This window comes from Larus michahellis, chromosome 5 (assembly GCF_964199755.1).
Source record: "Larus michahellis chromosome 5, bLarMic1.1, whole genome shotgun sequence".
NCBI classification, from domain to species: domain Eukaryota; kingdom Metazoa; phylum Chordata; class Aves; order Charadriiformes; family Laridae; genus Larus; species Larus michahellis.
In genome coordinates, this window is record NC_133900.1 from 73,484,065 (window position 1) to 73,506,593 (window position 22,529).

The 22,529-nt window shown below is 37.9% G+C and overlaps 1 protein-coding gene across 2 annotated transcripts in view; it reads right to left on the reverse strand.

Annotated features, from left to right (window-relative positions):
* Positions 1–22,529, reverse strand: part of GABRA2 (gamma-aminobutyric acid type A receptor subunit alpha2) — a 58,622-nt gene that overhangs the window by 12,983 nt on the left and 23,110 nt on the right. For both annotated transcript variants that reach the window (XM_074587962.1, XM_074587961.1), the window contains exons 4-8: positions 18,455–18,522; positions 6,819–7,039; positions 4,366–4,448; positions 1,255–1,398; positions 329–481 (exon numbers count right to left, since the gene is read on the reverse strand). In XM_074587962.1, coding sequence (XP_074444063.1) covers positions 329–481; positions 1,255–1,398; positions 4,366–4,448; positions 6,819–7,039; positions 18,455–18,522 — 669 coding nt within the window. The remainder of the gene's footprint in view (positions 1–328; positions 482–1,254; positions 1,399–4,365; positions 4,449–6,818; positions 7,040–18,454; positions 18,523–22,529) is intronic.

Consider the following 22,529-nt stretch of genomic DNA (forward strand, 5'->3'; position numbering starts at 1 on the left):
TCAACGTAAGTAAGACATTTCAAAAAATATTCTAAACTTACTTTTTAAATAGAAACATTATCTCCTTTCTCCAGTCTGTGAAAGCTTTTTCCTCTTAAAAGAGTCAAGGATATAGGGAGAGTTCTTTCATATGTGCTAATTTCCAAAAACTTTGGGATTCTCGGGAGATGTGTAAGCTGCAGCTGAAAGCTGTTTGGACTAGAAATAGTATCACATTCTACAAACACACTAACTTGAATGAAAAAGGGCTTTACCAAGCAGACTTCAGAAATGATTCCTAAGAGCTTCAGCTGTTGCAAACAAAGCTAATGCTACTCAGTATACTCACCGAAGACTGTCCTGGCAGGCACAGATTCTCTGTTCAGCCAGAATGACACTTGAGAGAGAATGACAGTCATGATACAGGGGAGGTAAGTCTGAATGACAAAATAACCAATTTTTCTCTTCAAGTGAAAATGAGCCGTCATTACCGTATATTCACCTAAGGTGCCACAAACAAACAAAACACAATGAAACAACAGGTTATGATCTTAAGAAAGCCCATTTCTTCGGTAAAAGAAAGTTTGGTACAATTATGAGAACCAAGTGCGCTAGGGTTAAATTGCACAGACCATATTTTGTAGTAGAAAGCATCCTACAGAATATAAGAAAATTTTTGGGTACAACTACATCTTATTCCCACTGAGCTCCAGGAAAGATGAGTCTTCAGGAACTTACAGGAACTGTTGTATGCCCTGACAAGAACTTCAGTCCTTCAGGCTTCTGCACATAAGCAAGTCCCTGCATTCACGCAAAGGCACCCTAAGAACTTAGTCTACGGTCACAATCACATGTAGGAACACAGTCCAAAGTCAGGTAGAGTAATTCAGTATTTCTGGATAGGCCAATAACATGATGGAAGGAAAAAATGGTTGAAACCAGCATACTTCACCATTTAGTAGACACAAAGTGCCATTTGTCATATGAATTATCTGAGTCTTGGGTTACAAACACTAGGAATCAAGACTGAGCTCCAGACAGCAGTCAAAAAACAGGCACTGGGGAGAAGTTCACCTCTGCTATCACCAGCTATATTAACCTGAAAGAATTGGTACAGTGCTGCTATACATTACTTGTACATTAATAAACTCTGCCCAATATCTCACATTTTGCAACAGTTGTTTTTTTTTCAGTAGCCTTCTACCACCAGCAGCAATGCCTATGTCACTCATAGCTGAGTGAGTGCCTTTTTATTCCAAAATATCTTTTACTAACCTGTACTTGATTTAACTGTCTCTTTTCCAATTGTTTGGCCTAAAAGATCATACTGATTCAATCTTGAACCGTCTGGTGCCACCTGCACTGAATCTGAAGCATTGTAAGTCCAAATGTATGTCACTTCTGAAGTTGTGTATGCATCTGTGGGAAATAAGATAAAATATTTTGTCAGAAATTAAAAGTAAACAGCTTCCATCAAAACTTAGAGAATTAGAAGAGTTACTTATTTGTGTTTCCAAAGAAAAACCCACCCCAGGAATCTAAAGCAATATGGTAAAAAATACGTTTGGCCATTTAAAATAGCTTTACTGTAGGGTAAATGCCTATTGCAGCACGGGAACAAGGCACTCGTTTGTGATCTTATTAACCACAATTTATTGCTACTAAATTACAAACAACAGCTTTTCTATGCTGTTAAAAGCTTGTCAGAGGTTAGATATTTTACGTGTCCTAAAATTCATGGTAAACCAGATAAAAAGAACAACAATTTGCAAGGTTTAGCACACGCAGTATTTTTTGAACATTCATTCCTATATTTTTCTGACTGTCCATTGTCTCCATTTTGGCAGTGTATCACAAGCATTTTATTATTAGCTGAAATTCACACCTAAATATGGGGAGACAGGTCCAGTGCCAATGCCCTTAAGAAACTTGTAGTGGCTCTGTGCCGTGCCCTGCGCAGCCTCTTAAATTTCACTCTTTACCGTGGCGTCTTTTTGTGGGACAGGCTGACATTAAGCAGGCAGCTCTGTCAGTGCATTCATGATCAAACATACATTTAGCCTAGGGTCTGTCAAAATAAACTACAAATGAAAGCAAATCAACCCCGCATTTTAGATAGCATTAATGCCTCTCCAGTAAGTAAGAAAGAAAAAAAAATTAAGTATATCCTGCGAGTTTTTCCAGTCTAGTACCCTACTAACCAAATGGAGTATGAAAGGAAAAGGGGAAACCACTGATGGACGAAATTGTGTGTTCATTTTGATTGATTGAGACAAGCACATTTTAAGACTTACACCATAACTGCAGCAAAGTGAAAAAGAAAAGCAACGTTTCTGTTGGGCTGCAAACATTTTCACTTCAGAAATATCAGGAGGCCCAGAAAGAAGCTTCTTCATGCAACTTTCCATAAATTGCATGACGAACAAAACCTAGCAGGTGGGTAGCATGTAGAGATTTTTTCACACTCCCCTTCTATCTCTCAGGCTCCCACAAGAAGACTTCTGCTTTAATGCAAACCAGCAGTGCTGCAAACTGCTGATTTGTCCCCATCCTCCCCGCTGGTGGCTAGACTTTTTGATGAGGATAAAGAAAGGCGACATTAAGCGACAGCTTCTCCAATACATTCAGTTTGGCTTTTCTCGTGCGTATAACAAAAAAACTGAGAGATTCGTACAGGCCGATGATCCTTCCAGCAACGTGAGATTAGCAGCATATGAAGAGCTGTGACGAATATACACCACTGGCAGACTTGCCTCAGCTAAACCAAAATCCTCAGGATTCCTGCTTATTTTCACCACTACTCATCATTCAAATTCTATCCCAGAATAAAAGCCGAAGAATGCACAGTAGTCTAGAAATAAGCTCTAGGTAAAGAAATAAAATGAGTGCGGAGCCTTTCAAAATGAACAGAAGTAAGAGGATGTGCCAAAAGGCTGGAGAACAAGTGACTACGGGGAAAATGAAGACAGCTTTTCTAAAATCGCATTGCTCATGGTTTGAATTCTCCTGTTTACTAGAAAACCAGAAACGATGGACAGAGAACAAAGAAGAAATCAGAAAGGAAAAAAAAAACACCCACAACCAAGCAAAACAATGAGAAAAAAAAAAGAAAGCAAAAAAGAAACTGTTCACACAAATTTTAATATACCTATTCAGAAGGATTTCCAACTTAGGAATGCAAATGAAGTCATATAAAAAAGTAGCCTGTTGGCCTGAGTAGCAGTTTCATTATTACTTTTTTTTTTCAGTTGTTTTGAGGCTACACCTGAGTCTTTTCCCCTCACGACACCTTATAAATCAAATATGCCTTGCTGTGCACATGTATGTAAATATTATTAGTCAGTAGCTGATTTCACCTAACATCTCCGGTGTTAGTTAAGCTGTATTATGTACTATAAATATAACATCTAGGGGACAAAAAAGGCTCCATGATACAAATACTATTAATTCTAATGATCTTTTATCTCCATAGCTAAGATTTCGCTCCAGTGTAGAAACATCATCAGAAACACAGGCTTGATTTAATTTGCTCTAAACTCCAAGGAAAGGGGATATATGAGGGTTATAGAGAGAGTGTGCGTAGTTCTCTGATCTGGTTAACGATGTCCTTAGTGGCAGCATTTCACCTGTTTTGTAAACTGTGGTGGCTGCAATTAATGTAAAATAAGCCAAAATTTAAAGGTATTAACAGTTTCCTCAAAAAAACATTCCCTTTGATGGGTCCAGCAGGCAATGTAGGCTGCAGCCAAAGAAAAAAAGAAAACCTTTTGTATAAAATCCAGCAAATATATATATTGTGATCCTAATTCATGAACAAGAAGAATAAAGGCTGTAATATAGGTAAATGAAGCTATGCTGTTATTAAAATAATACTAGTGAGATCACCTATCTAACATGGAGATGCCCTAACGAGTGAACTTTTTTATCACAAGAAGCCACTTGTTGGTGCTTTCATTGACTAAGAACGTAAAACCAAATATCATTAACAATAAAGAGGAAATAAATGTTCCAATGAATGAAAATAAACATTCTTTGAAGTCTTTAATCTGCTCTTCATTAATACACCATGTGCATTCTATGCAGGCTACATGGACCCAGGTCTGCATTCATCGGTATGGTTTGTGTGCTGGAATAAAAGTCGATCAAGGCAGTGCTGAATTAGGTGCACCGTGTTTATTGTTAACTGGAGTCAAGAAAAGCTTTAAAATACATTTGAAGACTGAATAAAGAAATGAGATTTCAATGTGTCAGGTCACAAATTTTAATTTTTTAAAAGTACCATCTTGTGTTTTAAACCTCTCATATAACAACTTATTGAAACAAAGCGATGCTGAGCAATGTTAGATATTCACTAACCAAAGGCTATACTTCTTGCTATGTACTTACAGCTGCCAAATTTCAGTGGGCACGAGTGGGCATCCATAGGGAAGTCCTCCAAGTGCATTGGACATTCAGCTTGGACTGTAAGCCTAAAAGGCAAAAGACCGCTATGCGTTTAAGTCAGTTAGCAGGACAAGAAAATCAATTCCACAGAAATGAACAGAGTTCATGCTGATCTGGGAGATGAAACTGAAATGTTATATTAAACTAATTAAAATTTAAATCAGCTCTTGCTTCTTGCCTTTCATGTGTTCCTTTGGAAGGCATTGACTTATCACATCAAAAACCTGAAAGAGCTGACCTCATAACTATGAGGAAAGGCCATTTAAATGAAAATATAAATTATGTAACTGCAGGTTGTTAAGAACAGTCATTTTCTTCTCATAATATTCTGAGGTACATGTGTGATTATATGGCTCTCAAAGGCTCATTACAAAAGCACATAAAATACAGTTAATATGCCAAAGGACTGTGCTCCATAGTTTTTTAAATTATTTCTTTTACAGTTTGGACGGAAGATTTAAAAAAAAATAATTTGTGTCCTTTCAAAAGATTGCTGCTACTCATTCTCCAAGTTAGTTGTGATCATTATTTTTATTTACGTGTAAGCATGACAGTATGTTAACAATGCATGCACTTTTGCTCATTTTGTGAAAAAAAATGAACAAACCAAAACCCTAGCAATATCCCAGTACCAACCATGGGGATTAATACAATAAAAAGTAATTTAAAACAATCTGAAGAAAGTTTTTCACAGACTTCTCTTTCCCATTATTTTTAATTTGTTTCTCTTTCCTATCCTTCAAGTCTCCTCTGGGTGGAGATTTTTTTCTGCATGCTTTCGTTCCTCGTCATCCAGCCTCAAACATCAGCCACGTGCTCCTGTAGTCTCAGTGGTTCATAGTCGTTGTATTCCTCACTACGTTCTCCCACCCTTCCAGCCAAAAACATTCCATATTTATATTCCCCCTCTCCCCAGGAAAGTTTTTCTGAACTCAAGGGGCAGAGAGAGTGAAGAGTCAGCAAACAGCTAAAGGCAAAGGAAAGAACTGCATGAACTCCTGATATAAATCACACTATAATTTTAAACAGACACAGATAAAAAATGGCTGTTTAAAATTGAGACAATGAAAACAGTTTATACATTAATCTCATACCCTCAAAAACAGCGTGCTTACAAGTCATGAAGTTATGAGCAAGTCAAGAAAATGCTTTGTTAATTCTAGCTGAAATGACTCATCTTACATTCAAAAAAAATTTCTTCATAATGGTTTCTAACAGTATTTCTAATTATTTATAGCATACAATTATAATGCTTTCTGGAGGGAGAGAATTTCAGCCAGTTTATACAGATAAAAGTTCAAATACTGATTTGAGATGAAGCAAAAATACTGTAATGGGGGTCTCTATTTCCAGGAAACTTTTCTGAACCTGTCAAAACACCACATCATTCAACGTCATTAGCGGCCTACCCATCAACACTCAAGGGTTTGGGAGTTGTTTAGTTAATCAGACTTAATGGATGCTGGTACGGCTACCTGGAAAAAATTGCACAGTGCATGTTTGCTTTACAGCTCACATTTTACATCTTATTTAGGCCGGGGATTTTAAGTCTACATTCACAACAAATACAATTTATCCAATATTATCAAAGAAAAAGAAAGGAACTAAGTCATCAGTTTCTGGAAATTTGGATAAATTTTCCAAAGAACTCATACAGGTAACATTATTACAAGAAGAGTAATCAAAGAAGAAATCAGTCTTATAAAAATGCTTCTTATGCTGATGCATACACGATATTTTTATTTTTTCATAAATTATTTTCTAAGCAAATTTAATACATTTTAACAGCTAAATGTTTATCTTAGCTGCTAATCATGCACAGGATGCAAAAATTAAAACTGTAAGTAAAATATTGTAATTAGTTATAAAGAAACAGTTATTACAGAGTAAGACGTATTTTTCCTGTAGTTCTTGCTGGAAATAATTTGAGGCTTTATCAACTCTTTCCTCTTCCTCTTTATTTTTTATTGCCACTGATCTTAATAATAAATTTGCTTAAGGGCTCACACGGCTGGTACAATGGGTGCCGCAACAGGCAAAATTCATATACTATTTTACTAGTTCTAAGAGGGAGTTGGTAAACTTTGAGTATTTTTAACAATTCTTACACAGCAATTCCCATCTGAAGGTCTCAAAGCACTTCATGCGGGTGGTCAGTATCTTTCAATACATTATAGAAGTATGAAAACTGAGAACACGTAGGAAATTGAACTAAGTGTTAATCGGCCAACAGACTTGTAACAGAACTGGAAACAAAACGCACATTTTCCTAGCTTTCTCTCTGCTAGGACAGAAATGAAACAAAGGAAAGTCCTCTTGGAACCTTACTTAATTGTTATCTGGAAATATCACATTGAGAAATAGCTTTTGAGCAGGGAACAGATGAAAAGAGTTACCTCATGGTGTACAAGAGAGTCCCATCATCTTGGATTCGTAGAAGCTTGTTTGGCATTGTCATGTTATGAGCCACTGACTTCTTCCCATTGTGAAAAAATGTATCTGGGGTCCAGATTTTGCTGGCCATTAAGTTGTTCAATCGAAGAATGTTCATTGGGCCCTTAAACTTTAATCTCTCATCCTTCCACCTCTGACGGAAGAAAACATCTATTGTGTATTCCTGTAATGGAACAAAGATATGCTTTTTTTTGACACAAAGAAACATTAATCTGCTTTTCGAGGGCCAAAACAGAAAAGTTCTGGCGGGTGGCAAAAATTCCCTTGGTAAAACTGTCAAGGGAGGAGAACAACTGTCACACAAAATTGTGTAATACTGAGAATAATAAACAAGATGTCACTTTATTCAGGGTACGACATTCTCCTTTGTGACTTCTAGCTGTTGTTTGTATCTCAAACCCTTCCAGTACTTAGATGTCTGTACCTGATACACATAGTATGTGTGACAATGGTAATTTCAATAAACACAGCTATTCTGTATTAAGAAGTAAGAAAAAAATACACAGAAGGATATTAAATAGTTCCTGCAGCAGATGCACCTGAAGGAGAGTAATCCAGCATTTCGAGAGCACGGAGAATGGCTGAGACTGGAAGGAAGGAAACAAGGCTACCCAAAAAAGGTACAATATATCCAGGCAAACCGATATAAGAAAGATTTTTCCAAAGGGTAAAGTAAGGCCCTGTAGCGGTATGGATTTTATTAACAGAAGTACATATGTAGGGAACAACAGCTGATGATTAAAGGGTGACACATGCTGTCTGCTGAACTTTATTCTGATGCCTAATCTTGGGAAGGAACTACAGTCTGGAGAAAAGGATGCGAGCGAAAATGGGCTGATGACCTAGACCAGATGCCTGTGTCACCCAGGGCCCGGTATCCCATCTGCTGGGTTTTGTTGCTGTTCTAAACAAACAAAAAAAGAAAGATACTGATTAAACACTGATAATGTAAATTCATCAACTAACTTCAAATTGGATCTGTAATTGGATTTAGTGGTTTGCTACTGTCAGCACAGCATATAAATTGGAAATGGAAGAGCTTGTTGGATGCAAACTGTATTCTGTGCATTGGCAAACGCTACCTTGGTGCAATTTGTTTTGTTGGACAGGTGCAAAATGGACCCATGATCTAAAAATATTAGTATGTTACAACAGTCTATACTATTGCAATTACTTTGCAAATCCTATAGTTTATGTAAACCATTTTCAAGTAAATTATCTTTCAATAGACAAGTCCTAATAAAATTCAATGAATATTCAAGTGATTTCAACATAAAAGTGAGTTCCAGGAATTCATCAGCCCCCGTCACTTCCTGCTGGCTTATTTGCGTGCTGATTAACATGGCCTAAGTTTTTTCTCAGTCATACAGCGGTAGAAAAGGAGTGCTGAGCAGACAGCCAGAAGCAACGGCCCTTCTCAGCTCCTTTGGCCTGTGAGCCGAGAAGCTGTGAGGACCTTTTCCAGGTCAGGGCCAGAGGCTAAATAGGGCATGTGGAATAAAGGAAAGAGAATCCTGTTACCTGAAGGAGCATGGGGCAGGGGCAGGAGAGGAAGCAGTTGTCATTAGGAATGGTGACAGGTGCTTGGGGAGATCTTTTTGGAATGATGTGATGGGATACTTATAAACTAACCTGACAAAAACCACAAGCGCAATTTTTATCTATGTCGAGAGGTCTTACGTTACTACAATACAATTTTGTTATTTAATTAAAATTATAGTTACTCAAACAGATATTAAATAAAACTAACACTACAGTACACTGAAAATTAATATTCTTGTGTTTCTTTAATACCAGTTTCTATAATTTCTAATAATATTTTAGTAAATATATCTGTGAGACAAAAAGTTATGCACCTATAAAACATGTATTTGTTTGACGTTATACCTGATCTTTTACTGTCTCTCATTGCTGCCAGAGACGCTGCCTCATGGCAAGCAATTTGCCCATTTCTCTATGATAGATCACATTCAATTGTCCTGTTTTATTTGCTGATTTACATGTTGTTTTATTTGCTAAATACCATGTGACTTAAAAACCAATTTACAAATTCCAAGTATTCTGTCAGTTCAGTTGTAGACCTGGGAAACTCACAAAACCTAAATCAGGAGCAGCAGGCGCAGTGTGCTTGAAGCAGGGGGAATATATGAAATCTGGCTAGAAGCATTATCAGGTAATTCAAGGAAAACAACTGCCCTAAAAGCCTCCTTGCAATTTCTGTCTGAGGGGCTTTGCCAATAAATCATTACTATGTATGATAAGGTGGATGTTTGAGGTATAAACCTTTGAGGGACCTCGACACGCTTGAGAGGTGGGCCCATGCAAACCTCATGAAATTCAACCAGGCCAAGTGCAAGGTCCTGCAAGTTAGTCGGGGCAATCTCAAGTACAAACACAGGCTGGGTGGAGAATGGATTGACAGCAGCCCTGAGGAGAAGGACTCGGGGTGTTCATGGTAGAGAAGCTCAACATAAACCAGTTACGTGCTCTCACAGCCCAGAAAGCCAACCGCATCCTGGGCTGCATCAAAAGCAGCGTGGCCAGCAGGGCGAGGAAGGGGATTCTGCCCCTCTGCTCTGCTGAGACCCCACCTGGAGTCCTGCGTCCAGCTCTGAGGACCCCAACATAAGAAGGACCTGTTGGAGTGGGTCCAGAGAAGGGCCACGAAGATGATCGCTGGAGCACCTCTGCTATGCGGACTGTCTGAGAGACTTGGGGTTGATCAGCTCTGGGGAGACTGTATAGCCCCTGCCAGTACCTAAAGGCCTACAGGAAAGACGGGGAGAGATTCTTTATCAAGGTTTGTAGTGATAAGATGAGGGGTAATGGTTTTAAACTGAGAGAGGGTAGATTTAGATTAGATATTGGGAAGAAATTCTTTACTGTGAGGGTGGTGAGGCACTTCTCTGGGCAACAGGTTGCCCAGAGAAGCTGTGGATGCCCCATCCCTGGAGGTGTTCAAGGCCAGGCTGGATGGGGCTTTGAGCAACCTGGTCTAGTGGGAGGTGTCCCTGCCCATGGCAGGGGGTTGGAGCTAGATGATCTTTAAGGTCTCTTCCAACCCAAACCATTCTGTGATTGTATGTTTTTATGATAATGAAACGGAAAGAAGAGCCTGAGGGAGCAAGACTTTGAAATCCCACTGAAATTCAACAGGAGTGAGCGATATGTCCTGCAGGTTCCTTTGACAAATATCCCTGCACATAAATGATTAGAATATAAATCATAAGGTTTTGTGATGTTTCAACCAATAAAGAATTTCAAAGGTCCCACTTCTCCACCGTCTTCCAACATATATAAAAAGAATTGCAAGAGATATAAAATAGAAAAAAAGCAAACAGGAAATGCCACTAAATCAAAACAGCAACATTTCAAAAACCACATTTGATGCATTGCAAGTGCTTAGGAAGCGGAATAAGCAGGAGAGAATCTGAGCTCCAGCCTTGAAAGGTCCCACTGATAAATCTCTGACTGACCCACATGTAATTCTACCATCCAATCCATGCTGGAAATCTCCGTTTGCAGAACATCACATTTAGAAGACGGAAACAGGGAATAACCCAAGGTTTGGTGTGAAAGCTCATGAACACCTTCTCCTTCCATTTAACACATTAGCAATAAAATCTCACCATAGTTCTTATATAAGAACTTATTCTTATCTATCTATAGACGTCAGCACATTTTTCAAAGGAAGTATTGGAATTTTAATTTTGTATGCAGGGAAACCAGGGCACAGAGATGAAATTAACTTGTCCTGGTCCATTTACAGAGTGATTACAAAAAACAAAATACAATGCCTTTTGCATCCCCGTGCTATATTCAAAGATCCCATGTTCCCTCCTGAGGCAAATACATTCTACTTATGATCATGAACATCCCTATGATGATTACCATACAAAACTAATGAAAAAACAGGAAACTATTACAGTATTTTGAACATAATCAATGTGATTAAAAGCCAGCATTTATCAAAAGACTATACATAAAGATTTTGTTACTGTTTCCTATTCCATATATGTACCACTTCGTGGTAAACGCTGCGTAATGTTTACTTTCCAAGCAAGACTAATATTCTGTTAGAAATGCAAGTCCGGACTCCAGAAAAAAAGACTCAAATTAATACCTGATACTCTTTTCATACAATCTGCGCATATTCTCTAATATGGAAGAACCTGTGCTGTCTCTAGGCATTACCAAACCACTCTCCAGTATATAGTGCAGTATCTCTACAAAATCACAAGAGCATACTTCCAGGACTACTAAGGACTCCTGTGATCACTTCTAGGCAAGCAAATGCTTCCTACTGATTTGTGTCTGAAACAGTGCTTTCACAGCTGGACTCTAACACAGTACAATTAAACTTTCAAATATGCGTTATACCAGCTTACATGAAATTTTAGGTACAGATGATGAGATTCTTACTACAGTGTTAAGAAGCACTCGAGCCTCTGCCAGTTCGATGGTCAGAAGAATAAAGTGGTGAAGGATTTTCATTCTTCTTTTAATACGCAGTTGTTGTGCATAACAGTATACACAGTAAAAAAAGACATTAGTATCTCTGGGAGAAGCTTTAACTGAGCTGAGTATATGCAATCCCTCCTTGCTACATGGCAGTCCTCTTTTTTGCTAAGGCCAGATTTGTATGGGAAAAAGTTCAAACAACAAAAAAAGTACTCTCATCCTCTCGGCTAATGGTTGGCAGATTTTGGCAGTCTTTGCATCTGGAGTAAAGATGGAAGTATTCCAAATATTTCAAAAATTGTGAGTGTCCATTAGCAAGCAGTATTGTCATGGAGCAGACTGAACATTTTATTAATCACCCTCTGGAACACAGCAGTTTGTTTAGTGAATAGTTCAGGCCAGAGTTCCTCATTCCCTACTTGTAAAGATTTTTCTCAGTCAACTCTCTAAAGAAAATTTGGCTATTTCTTGACTCGACCACTGTTAAAGCCATTAACTGACACACATATATAACCATGAAAGCAAATTTTAAGTACTGTAAAATATAAAACTTTAAAAACACAAATACAAAAAATTAAAAATAAGGAAAGGCAAAATGGCACACGTATCTTTTTATTGATTCCTTAAAGACAATCAGAAATACTGTGGTTAACATATTGACGAGATAAACACGTAAGATTCATAGACCTAAATCTCACCTAGGTAATATAGGGGCTTCATATTAATATTTATTTTTACATTAGTAAAATTTCTTAATTTTAGGTCTTAAAAAGCACATTCTTAGTCTCATATCTACTTTAAGGCAATGTGCAATTTTTCTTTCAGTTTAGCTTAAAAACGTTAACAATATTAGTATGTGACTAGTATTGTTGAATACTAACATGGTTGGTATGCAACTAAGTATCAAAACTACTTCTAAGAAAACCAAGAAGGAGTTTTAAAACAGACTAAAAAAAAATGCAATCATTCAAAGCAAAATAATCAGCCCGGTATATGCATTCTTGCTATAATCTGATATCTGTGGGTTTGACGGGTGCCAGTTTGTGATGGAACTTCTGCAAATTAATTTACCAATGCTTCCTCAATAAGCATTTGGATCTAGCTTTTGAGTGAATGCTGAAATTAGCTTTACAGTGGGAGGATCAGGTCCTTAGTTTGTTGTCTTGGTCATGTCATGCTCTGTAGGGCAGATTTATGCATGGTGCAAATGCCATGCACGAGGGCTAACACACTACAGCAGCCTGCAAAACCCCATAGTTCTTGAAGTACACCTCTGTATGGCTTGGCTTTACCTACCAGATTGGACAAACAATGTTCCTACCATCTCCATCTCACTTTCTACTTGTCTCTTCTCTAAAAAATAAAACAATAAAAAATTGTCTTACAATATCAGGACTGAAAGAGTCCTCTCCCCCAAAATCCCTCTATGCTCCAATCACAAACACTGACTACTCAGGCTCTGTGTATCTAACAGCAAATCTCACTGCACAAGATGTATAAACTGAGTCCATTTGTTCTTTTCCAAAACTTACCTTCTGATGTGTACCAAACACAGAACATAGAAGGAAATAGTAGACAGCCAGAAATTCTTTTCAGGTCTTTGGGAGGTGTGGAGATTATACACCAGTGAATGGAATTCTTGAAAATATTCTGAATAAACTCCCTTATGAAGGAGGGTTGTGGTATGAAACTGCACTGTTGGTTATTTTTTATCAAAATCCTTAACACCCTGTTAAAAATTTAAACACTATCCCATGACTGCATTTCAAAGGAATATGTATTCATTTTTAAATACATAAGTAATGTCTGCCAGATATATATGACCTTTAAAGAATATGTGGTATATTTCTAGGGAATTGTAGCATGATTTTCCTCTATTTGAAGAACTCATTTCAAGCCTTTTATTTCTCCTTCGTCTGCCAACTTCAGTCATTTTTGTCTAAGCATTTAATCTATACATGAAGTATTTGAAAAAAATCTGGAAAGAAATGTGTTTAATCAGTTTGAATGATAACATCTAGGGAAGAGAATGTCTTCCTATTCATATCCGTTTATGAAAAGGACCTTCTCTGAATTATTTTCTCTCTCTCTCTTTCCACAGACCTGATGTAGAATCAACTCTGAGTCTAAAATAAGCACTGAGCCGGGATAAGAGAGGAATGTCAAAGATACGAATAGGGATTACTTAGAATAGAGACTACAAGATATTATCCACACTGCTGTCACTAAAAAGACAAACACTTCTCATCACCCCTTTTTGTCCAGGCATGGAGAAAGAGCAACCCTGAAACACAATGGATGCCTGGTGCCAGGGACAGGAATCCAAGCAAGAGGTACCCCGAGAGCTAATGACAGTGAAAGGCTTGGACACAGCCTGTGACAAATCAGTCTACAATATTGATCCACTTGGCAGGATGCTGAACAGGGGAACAAGCCTTCCCAACAGAATAAAAGGACAGAAAATCTGCAAGCGATCGTGTGAGAGCTCCTCCTCCAAATTTCAGCCTCTGGATTTAACTTGCAAAGGCAATGACCTGAGCCATAGAGGGAACACAGCAACCAATTTATTGACTTTTCAGAAACGTATCAATGAGAAAAAGGCAACCTAGATGGTCCCCAACACCCAAGAAAGCCAAGCGTATTTATCATTTCTGTTTGCCTTTTACTCTTTAGTCTTCTGTTACTGAGTTAAAATAAAAGCTACAGTAAAATAATTGCAGTGTTTATTTTCAATCTTTGTGAAAAAAAACATCTTGGTGCCTTCCCTTATTCTGTCCTGACTTACTTATCGTACAGCTCCTGTAAAGCTTCTCTCCATTTAAGGAACCATAGCTAATAATTAGACTTTGGAACAGCTAAAAAGGAAGTTTCATAGAAAAAAACAGACACAAAAAAAGAAACGCAGTTGCCAGTTCAGCCACTCTCTCTAAAGAACTGTCCTCAGTTGTACTGAGAGTTTCTGTAACTATCCTTTCGGTCATTTCTGGATCTTACCTTCAGCTGTTCTGGCTATATTTGAAAAATTAGAAATGCTTATTGAAAGTTTAATTGAAAACTGACAAGATAGAAGTGATGAACTACCTGGGTATGACCCTCTCTACAGAGAAATGTTCATGTTTCTTGACCCTAGAGTGAAAAAATAGAGGTCTATCATCAGGAAACTAGGAAAAGATGTTGTGTACAAACAAATAGGGAAAAACAAAGACTCCCCAAAGACAATTAAAAGCTAAAGCTGAAAGTTGAAACACAAAACTTGCAGAAAGCAGGAAAGACCGTTCCCAGTGAAAATTAGAAAACTGCTCTTGAGGCAAAAACTTGGCAAAATCTTGGCATAGCTTTCTTTACAGCAGGCCTCATATAAAGGCTCTCAGTGCCTGTATGCTCTGTCTTACATACAGTAACTATTTCTCTTCTTTTTTTTTTTTTTTTCCTATCAAGGACATCAGCACTTATGGTTACCTGGGAAATTTTAGAAGCCAGAGTGTCAGGAGAGCCTGGAAAGAAAGTAAGTCTGAGAAAAAGCTGTAAAAGTACCTTGCTTGCAGGGCTAAAATCAGAGTTAGCAGCATATAGTTATAAAGATACGTCAATCTACCAGACTTCAAATAATTAATTTTAAAAAAAGAGATAAATAACCAGTTTTAATGTTTCAATTAAATGATTGCCATTTTGTTATCCTACAAATCATAATCCAACTAAAATTATCCTTCACGTCATCATTTTCAAATATTAAATATTTTAATTTGATTAAAAATGTTTTGTTTAACCTCTTTAATCATAATTTAGCCTTATAATTCTTTAGAAAATTCAGATAAGTTTTGTTTTTCAATTGTTCTGTTCAATTTTTGGTTGGTTTGTTTTTCTAAACAATGCAGCTTTTCTTCTCTCAGGCTAATGTCAAAATAAATTTATATCACTGATCTGGTTGGAAGCCTATAAGGCATAACATCACAATAACTGAACTTAAACATTTCAGAGAAAAAACAGCTCAAAAAGACAGAACAGTGAAAGTAAAATCTGTTTAATCCCATGTTTTGGTTTGCCTTCTGTGATTCTCATTAGTTTGCAAAATGAAGTTGAAAATTCCTGCTGTATATTGGCATTTCCTTTGACATTAAATACTGTGGCTGACATACAATGACATATATTTTTATGACTAAGCTAATATAGATACACCAGGATTTTAGTCACAGCAGTTCATTTGAAGCACAGTTTGCAACGGAGTTCTGGCCAAGTGTCAACAGATTTGGTGGCTGACTATTTTGGGCAGAAGAGTGAGTAGCATCTTTTTAACTCAGTCAAAATCGTAATCCACAACAAGGATCAAATGTTTTTGACTCTTAACACATTTGGAGAAAAATCTCAGCCTCAGCTGTTACCTTCTAAATTTATCAATGACAACTTCAACAAGCCTAAAATCAGTCAAAGATCAAATTCCCCTGGAATTTTTGGCAAAATTGTGATACTGGAAAAATACAGGGACTATGAATTAAAACCTACATTCTATCAATCATACTGAGTCACAGATTGCACACGATACTGTATTATCATTAATGGGAACTACTAAGTGAGGAAAACAGAAACCAAACCTCACAAATTGCTATCAATTCAACAACAACAAAGGTTAGAATGACATTTTATCAACTTTGCGAATCAACACTGCTATGCAACACCTGTGTCCTTAGCTCCAGTCCACTCATCATTTTGAGCATGCCACCTCCCTCTTCCATGCTATAAACACATACTAATCATCTCCCATGGCAATGAGTCCCCTTCCCATTTTCAACAGGCTTTTCTCCTAAGCACTGTTATGCTTCACATGATGCTAACTAAGAGGAAAAAAACCAAACAAACTGGCAAATAGATAATGCAAAGGGGTGCAGTCATTCATCTGCTGAGTTTCATTGCTATGAAAAATGGCAGGGGAAGAAATCCTACTGCAGCAATGACAACGAGAGTTTTGGGCAACAGCAATGTCCAGCCTAAAAACCTGACATGACTGAGGGCCTCACCACTCGCACTGTGAAAGCAGAGGACCTCAGGGGCTGGGACCCAATCTTCCTGAGAAGACCTGAGATTCATTTTAGGATCCTCCGGAGATTTAGGAAGACATGGGCAAGAGTCAAACTTATTCTTCCCATGAAGCCTTTTAAGGAGGAAGCTTACAAAATTAGAATATTCCAGAGCTTCCAACATTTACAGAAGAAAATATCAGTAAACCCTCTGTATAGCAGTTTACATTATCAATTCAGTAATGTAATACCTAAATGAAAGAGTACTCATGGTTAAAACTCTAATGTCACCTTCATGTTTGACAGAATATGTGATAGTTTGGAAGCTATTATTTCAAAACTCACATATTGAAATTTTCTAATTGACTGCTCGTACGTTTCAAAATGATTTTATAATTATCAACTGAACAAGCTAAATTAACCCTGAAGCTTGTAGTAGTAAGTATTAAACTGCTGTGACTTACCTATCTACTTATCTCCAAATAGACCTACCCATTACAGTACCAGGGGCCGTTCTGATGCACTGCACTTTGTTTTGGTTAATATCTCTGCACAGAGCCGTTAGAGCTGTAGCATCAAAGAACATGACCCCTTCCCGTGCCGTCATATCTGTCTGTGCAAACAGACACGCAGCGTTCTCCACACACCTACACACTGATGTCAAAAGTGTTTCAGGAGCTGGGGATTAGGCTCAGGGAGCTTTTCATTAAATTCCCATTTAAGCACAGATGACTTGCACAGCCTTGGGTAAGTCTCCTTGTGCCTCACTACGACATCTTTAAAATTGGGTTAATATCATCTCACTGTGAAGTCATGAGATACTAGACTAACAAGGTCAAGATGGTCATATCACCTTTGTGTAGAGCTGTGGACACTTGCTTTTTATAATTAGTGATAAAATAGGAATCATTTCAGAAACTTAAGGTCATTAGGAAAAAAAAACCTCTAGAGAATCAGTAACATATACAGTGACAAAAAGAATACAAATGCCTATTTTTCCCATGAAACGACTTTTCGTGTGAAGCCTCAGTAATGTATTCATCACAATTGAAACAAAGCTTGAAAACCAAAACTACCATGCACAAAAAACAAACACAAAAAACCAGAATATATTCTCCAAGCTATGACTATCTGTTAGTCAGCGAGCAAATTACTTTTAAAATGTACAGCATACCATGAAATATTTAGCTTCATTGCAACCTAGCTTGTAACATCAAGATGTTTCATGTTTTGTATAATGCATAAGCTGAAAGTTTTCATAGAAAAAGTAAATATTGCCTGTTTTTACAAATATCCATTTTTTAATACCTATAGGTACACATAGGCAGTATTTTATATGTCTCGTGTATAATGATGAATGTTCAAAACACTTCAAAAAATAATTTCATGGAGGAAATAATTTCTTGCATGAATGGCAAGGGCAGCTAAAGTAACTTTCAGATTGTCCTTCCCTTCTTTCCTTTTAGAGGTGTTATATCCATGAAGATCTTTCTCCCTGGTGCGACACATTCTCCCTAATCTGTGTATGATTTGCAGTGAGCCCACAAAGGACCCCTTGCTTTAGAGCATTTTCCATTGCTGTTTTCATGAAAGCTTCTTTTTAATATCACTGACTCCCTTTAAATTGTTACTAAATATTCCAAATTATGGAGGACAGATCTGTAGAACAACGTAATCATGCTGACGACCCGACTTCCAAGCTACATCTTTCAAAAAGTTTAGTTTAGACTGACTCCAGTCAGGTCCCCCAGACCTTTGCCAACATTAAGTGTGCTCCTACAGTGCACCTTCCACTTTGTTTCATCCAAGAGGAATCCAGTTCACCCATCTCAAGACTGCTCCAGAATATGTACCAAAGTACAGTGAGCGGGGACAATCAGAACATTCACTGGCCCAAACTAAACAGCTAATACAAGCGTACTATTCATGCAAGGCCTATAAACCAATTTCCTTCTTTAGAACTACTGGGATTTGGCATTTCCTGACTTCAGTGAAATTATTCCCAATTCGTCCACAATAAGTAAAAACACAATACAAGTTTAAAGGAAGTTAATACTATATATCTTACACCGTTTACTATATATGCAAAAGATTCAGAAACTCACCATATCAGTATCTGAAACAGGTCCAAAACTGGTCACGTAGATGTTAGTGAAGACTTCAGTAATACTATCTGATATAAAAACAAAAAACAAGCAAACATTTTAAATGTATAGGACTTCTTCAAAATCTCTGTGCAAAATTATGGGACATTTTGAACAAGTTTCTGTCCCTATTTACTTTTCCTAACCAGTATTCTGTTGTAAATACTGAGGGTTTCTACCCCGACTTAACACACAGGTTATCAGACAAGAGTAGTTTGTTTCAGTTAAAGGACTATACAGCCATCAGCAACTACATGCATATTTCCCATTTCTCCACCAGCAAAAATAACCACACTGTCTTGGACTTAACACGGTAGCAGAGTTCTAAACCGAAAATGCCTTTATTGCAGAGGTGGGATCTCTGTTGTTGCAGATCATTCCTATTAAAGCCTTTCTAGTTCAAGGCTCTTCTCTTCATCCTGAATAGCCTTTTTTCAAAGCCAAAGACAAGAAAAAGCTTACAAAGCAATTATCGACTAAACCAAATGTAACACGCAACAGCATCCTACTTTTTAATTGGGTATGTTTTTAAGTGGAACGTATTTTAACGTAATAGTTCCTTCCCTTGATAGACGATGCTCCTGATACATTGTTGTGGCACTGTAAATACTATAAGAAAATGTTCTTCCTAATCATTGTAGTCAGACAGCCATGAAATCAGAATATTAAATATTGTACTGCAGGGAAAAATAATTGCTGAGTTTTCTGTCTTCAGTTTTCAATTAGGCTCAAAATGGAACGATATTCACTAAGAGGGATAGCACACACTTGCAGGAAATTTCTTACAGCAGTTGCCAACTACCATCTGCATTCAAGACTGTCAACACAAGGAATTCTCTGCCTTAAAGCCAGTTGCTGGCTGGAAAAGAAATATTTGAATACAACTAGCTGCAATTTGACTCACCCCAGAATTTCCCGTTCCTAAAAATAATACAGCTGCCCGTTATAAGAGTGATCCTGCTGTTATATTCTGATTTCCATATTTAATATGGATAGTTAATAGCTTCTATAACCCTAAAAGCTACTTTTTGACAAATATGTGGCATAGGCAGATTTTACTTTTAATTGTATTTGAGGCCAACGGTATAATCGCTGCGCTTTATTGGGAGAAATCAGCAGATGCTCCACCAGCCACTAGGCAAAGGCAAGGCTGTGCCATGAGCATGGGGAGCAGTGCATTTTCAAAGGGATGTAGTTGCACCCAAAGCAGAGACGGGGTCACACAGTGCTTTCAGAAAAATTCTGGAGCATGGGGGAGGCACATTCCTGCACTCTCATCTTTAAGAAAACTTGAATTTCCTTCTCCAGCCAAACACTAGACATGTCCTTATTAGAATACGGAACTTTGTAAAGCCTTTCCTACCCAAAAGAATCTTCTTTCCAGGATCGCCTCTGCTTTTTCAGCAAATAAAAAAAGTTTGCCTCTTACTATGTGTCACTCCGAAAGTTCAAAAGCAGTTTCTCTGCATGTCCAGAGAGATGTTTATTTGTGTGATAGAGACTTCTGTAATTCTGTATGCAGTATCCATACACGAGTTGAGTTTATTTCTACTCCAAACATCTTACAAACTAATTTTAAGTCAGTGGACAACAAGAGGTGCTGAGTCTGCACTGTTCTTAGTCTTCAACAAGGATGAAGTATTGGTCTGGCTGAAATACTGTACAGAAACCACAGGTACAGTTCAGAAGCCTAGTGACTGCATGTTGCCTGTGGGAGACTGTCCAGAAAAAAAGATTACTCTCTCCAAATGGTTATCTGGCACAGGCTGAGATGAAATGGAAAAGTGACAAGAGAGCTACTCTTCAGGGGGTTAAACAGTGCTGCAGGGACTAACTGTGAAATTTGGCCTGTACTGTGAAATTTGGCCTGTGCTATAATGACAACACAAGATCTTAATTACAATGCCATGAAAAACACTGGTGTTACGAAAATATGACTGACAATCAAGTATCCTGACAGCAGAGAACCAAGGCTAATTTCATTTATACTGGTATACTCTGAAGGAACCCTACTATAGGCAACAAAGTCACTTGGCAAATCTTAACCTGCAGACACACGTACCCCCCAAATGGTTGGAAGCAGGGTCATCTTGTAACCTCACCCTTTTGCTATCAGTTTTTTGCATCTGGCATATTATTTGACACATGGGAATGTCTATAGGCTTTGCATATAGTAAACTACAGGACATGGAATCTTCAGGCTTGCCTTATATTTTTAGTTTAAAAAAAAAGTACCATACTCTATCGCATTATTTCTGCATACTTCTGGATCCACCCTCCCATCAGAAACGAGCGGAGAAGACAGAGCTGAGAACAAACAAACTGACGGCAACATATCGTTGAATGCTATTACAACAGTCTGTAGATTCCCCTTGTTGGTGTGCGTAACTCACTTCGAATCACTGCAAATCCTTGGGGTGAAGGATCAAGACTTGGGGAGTGAAGGGGGGATAGATGGGAAGAAGAGGAGGCTTGCTATCCCCAGACCCGCAGCTGCAAGAGCTTCATTTCAGGTTGTCATAATTTAGATAAGCACTTCAACGTATATAAAAATTCCTGGGGCAAATTCATCCCTGATAGCCTCGGGAATGGGAAGGGATGCAAATTAATCATGCACCTTTATTTCTTTATTTACCAAAACTGCCTAAAACTAGCATAGCTCCAGGCAATGGTGACAGCAGTGAGTTTCAATGCAACTGGTTGCTCTCCACCGAAGTGAGGGTTCATCCTGACGGCAGACGCTCCACCAGGCTGCTTCTCCTCAGGAGAGACCCACGCCACCGCAGAAAGCGAAGGGAAGAGGCAGAACATCTTGAAACAGGGTCAGAAAGTGACAAGGGAGGCTGAGAAGTTACAAGAGATGAGAAGACTGAGGGGGGAAAGGAAGGATGAGAAAACAGAACGAAGGAAGATGGGAAAAAAAGAAAGAGGAAACTACACAAAGGAGGTACTGGCAGATTTTTATTTCTGCCTCCTATTTTCTCTCAAAATTCTGCATTTTTTATAAATTTCTTTTCATATCCTATATACAAGGAAACTGGTCCTTGAAGACAAAAGAAGCTGAAATGTAATAAATCTTGAATTATTCCTGTTTTACCATCTGTTAGTGTTAGCAGCCTGGGCCTTGTGTCTGTTTCTTCGTTGTTACCTTACACAGTGTTACAATAAAGCTTCCTCTGAATTACAAATTTGAACTCGGGGTTTCAAAATCAGTGTCTCGAAAAAGAAAAAAATGAATCATCCTTTTCTACAACAAATATTGTAGTTATCGCTTCGAAAGAATACACAGTCGTCAAATAAAGTCTGTATTAAAACATACCACTTTGTCCCGCTAGTAACTTACTGAAAACAATTCATAGGCACAAAGCACAGTTTCAGATGGACTCTCTAATCAGAATTCATCCAGCAGGCACCACAGTTACAGGCTTTTTATAACTCACGTTCTGTCAAGAACAGCACAAGCCCACTGGAGATTCAAGAAGTTCTGGATCATCAGTGCTTGTGGGAGAGCCAAGGGAATGTACTCAGCTAAAAAATGTTCAGTGCGACATGTGTTCATGCACAAATCGAGAGTCTGTTTTTTTGAGAAAAATTAAGGACAAGTTTTTTCCACTAGAATTATAAGATCTTTTTCCTCAATTGACATGTAAACACATAACTAAAAGGCCTGATTTTCAAAAGTGCTTAAATCAATGGAGGCCTAGTGCTTTTGAAAAAGTCTGGTTTTTAAAGAAGAACCCTCTGTTGGGAAGAGGGGTGGCTGACTCATTTATACTTGTAAGCTCTTAAGTTATTCTGAATCACTGCCTTTGAACGTTAAACAAAGAAACAGGAACAGGAAAGGGTAACGACATAGTTTCTATTTCTGCTGTTTCTTTTAGGGGAAAAAAAATCTCAGGCAAAGAATATGACATGTAGATGCCATCATCACACTAGTTGCTCTGAAATCCAGTAAATGCTCTTATAGCATCATTTCTAACTTGCCTTGGTCATAAATGTTAAAAGAGAAGCCTTATCTGGCTTAGTATAGGCTAAT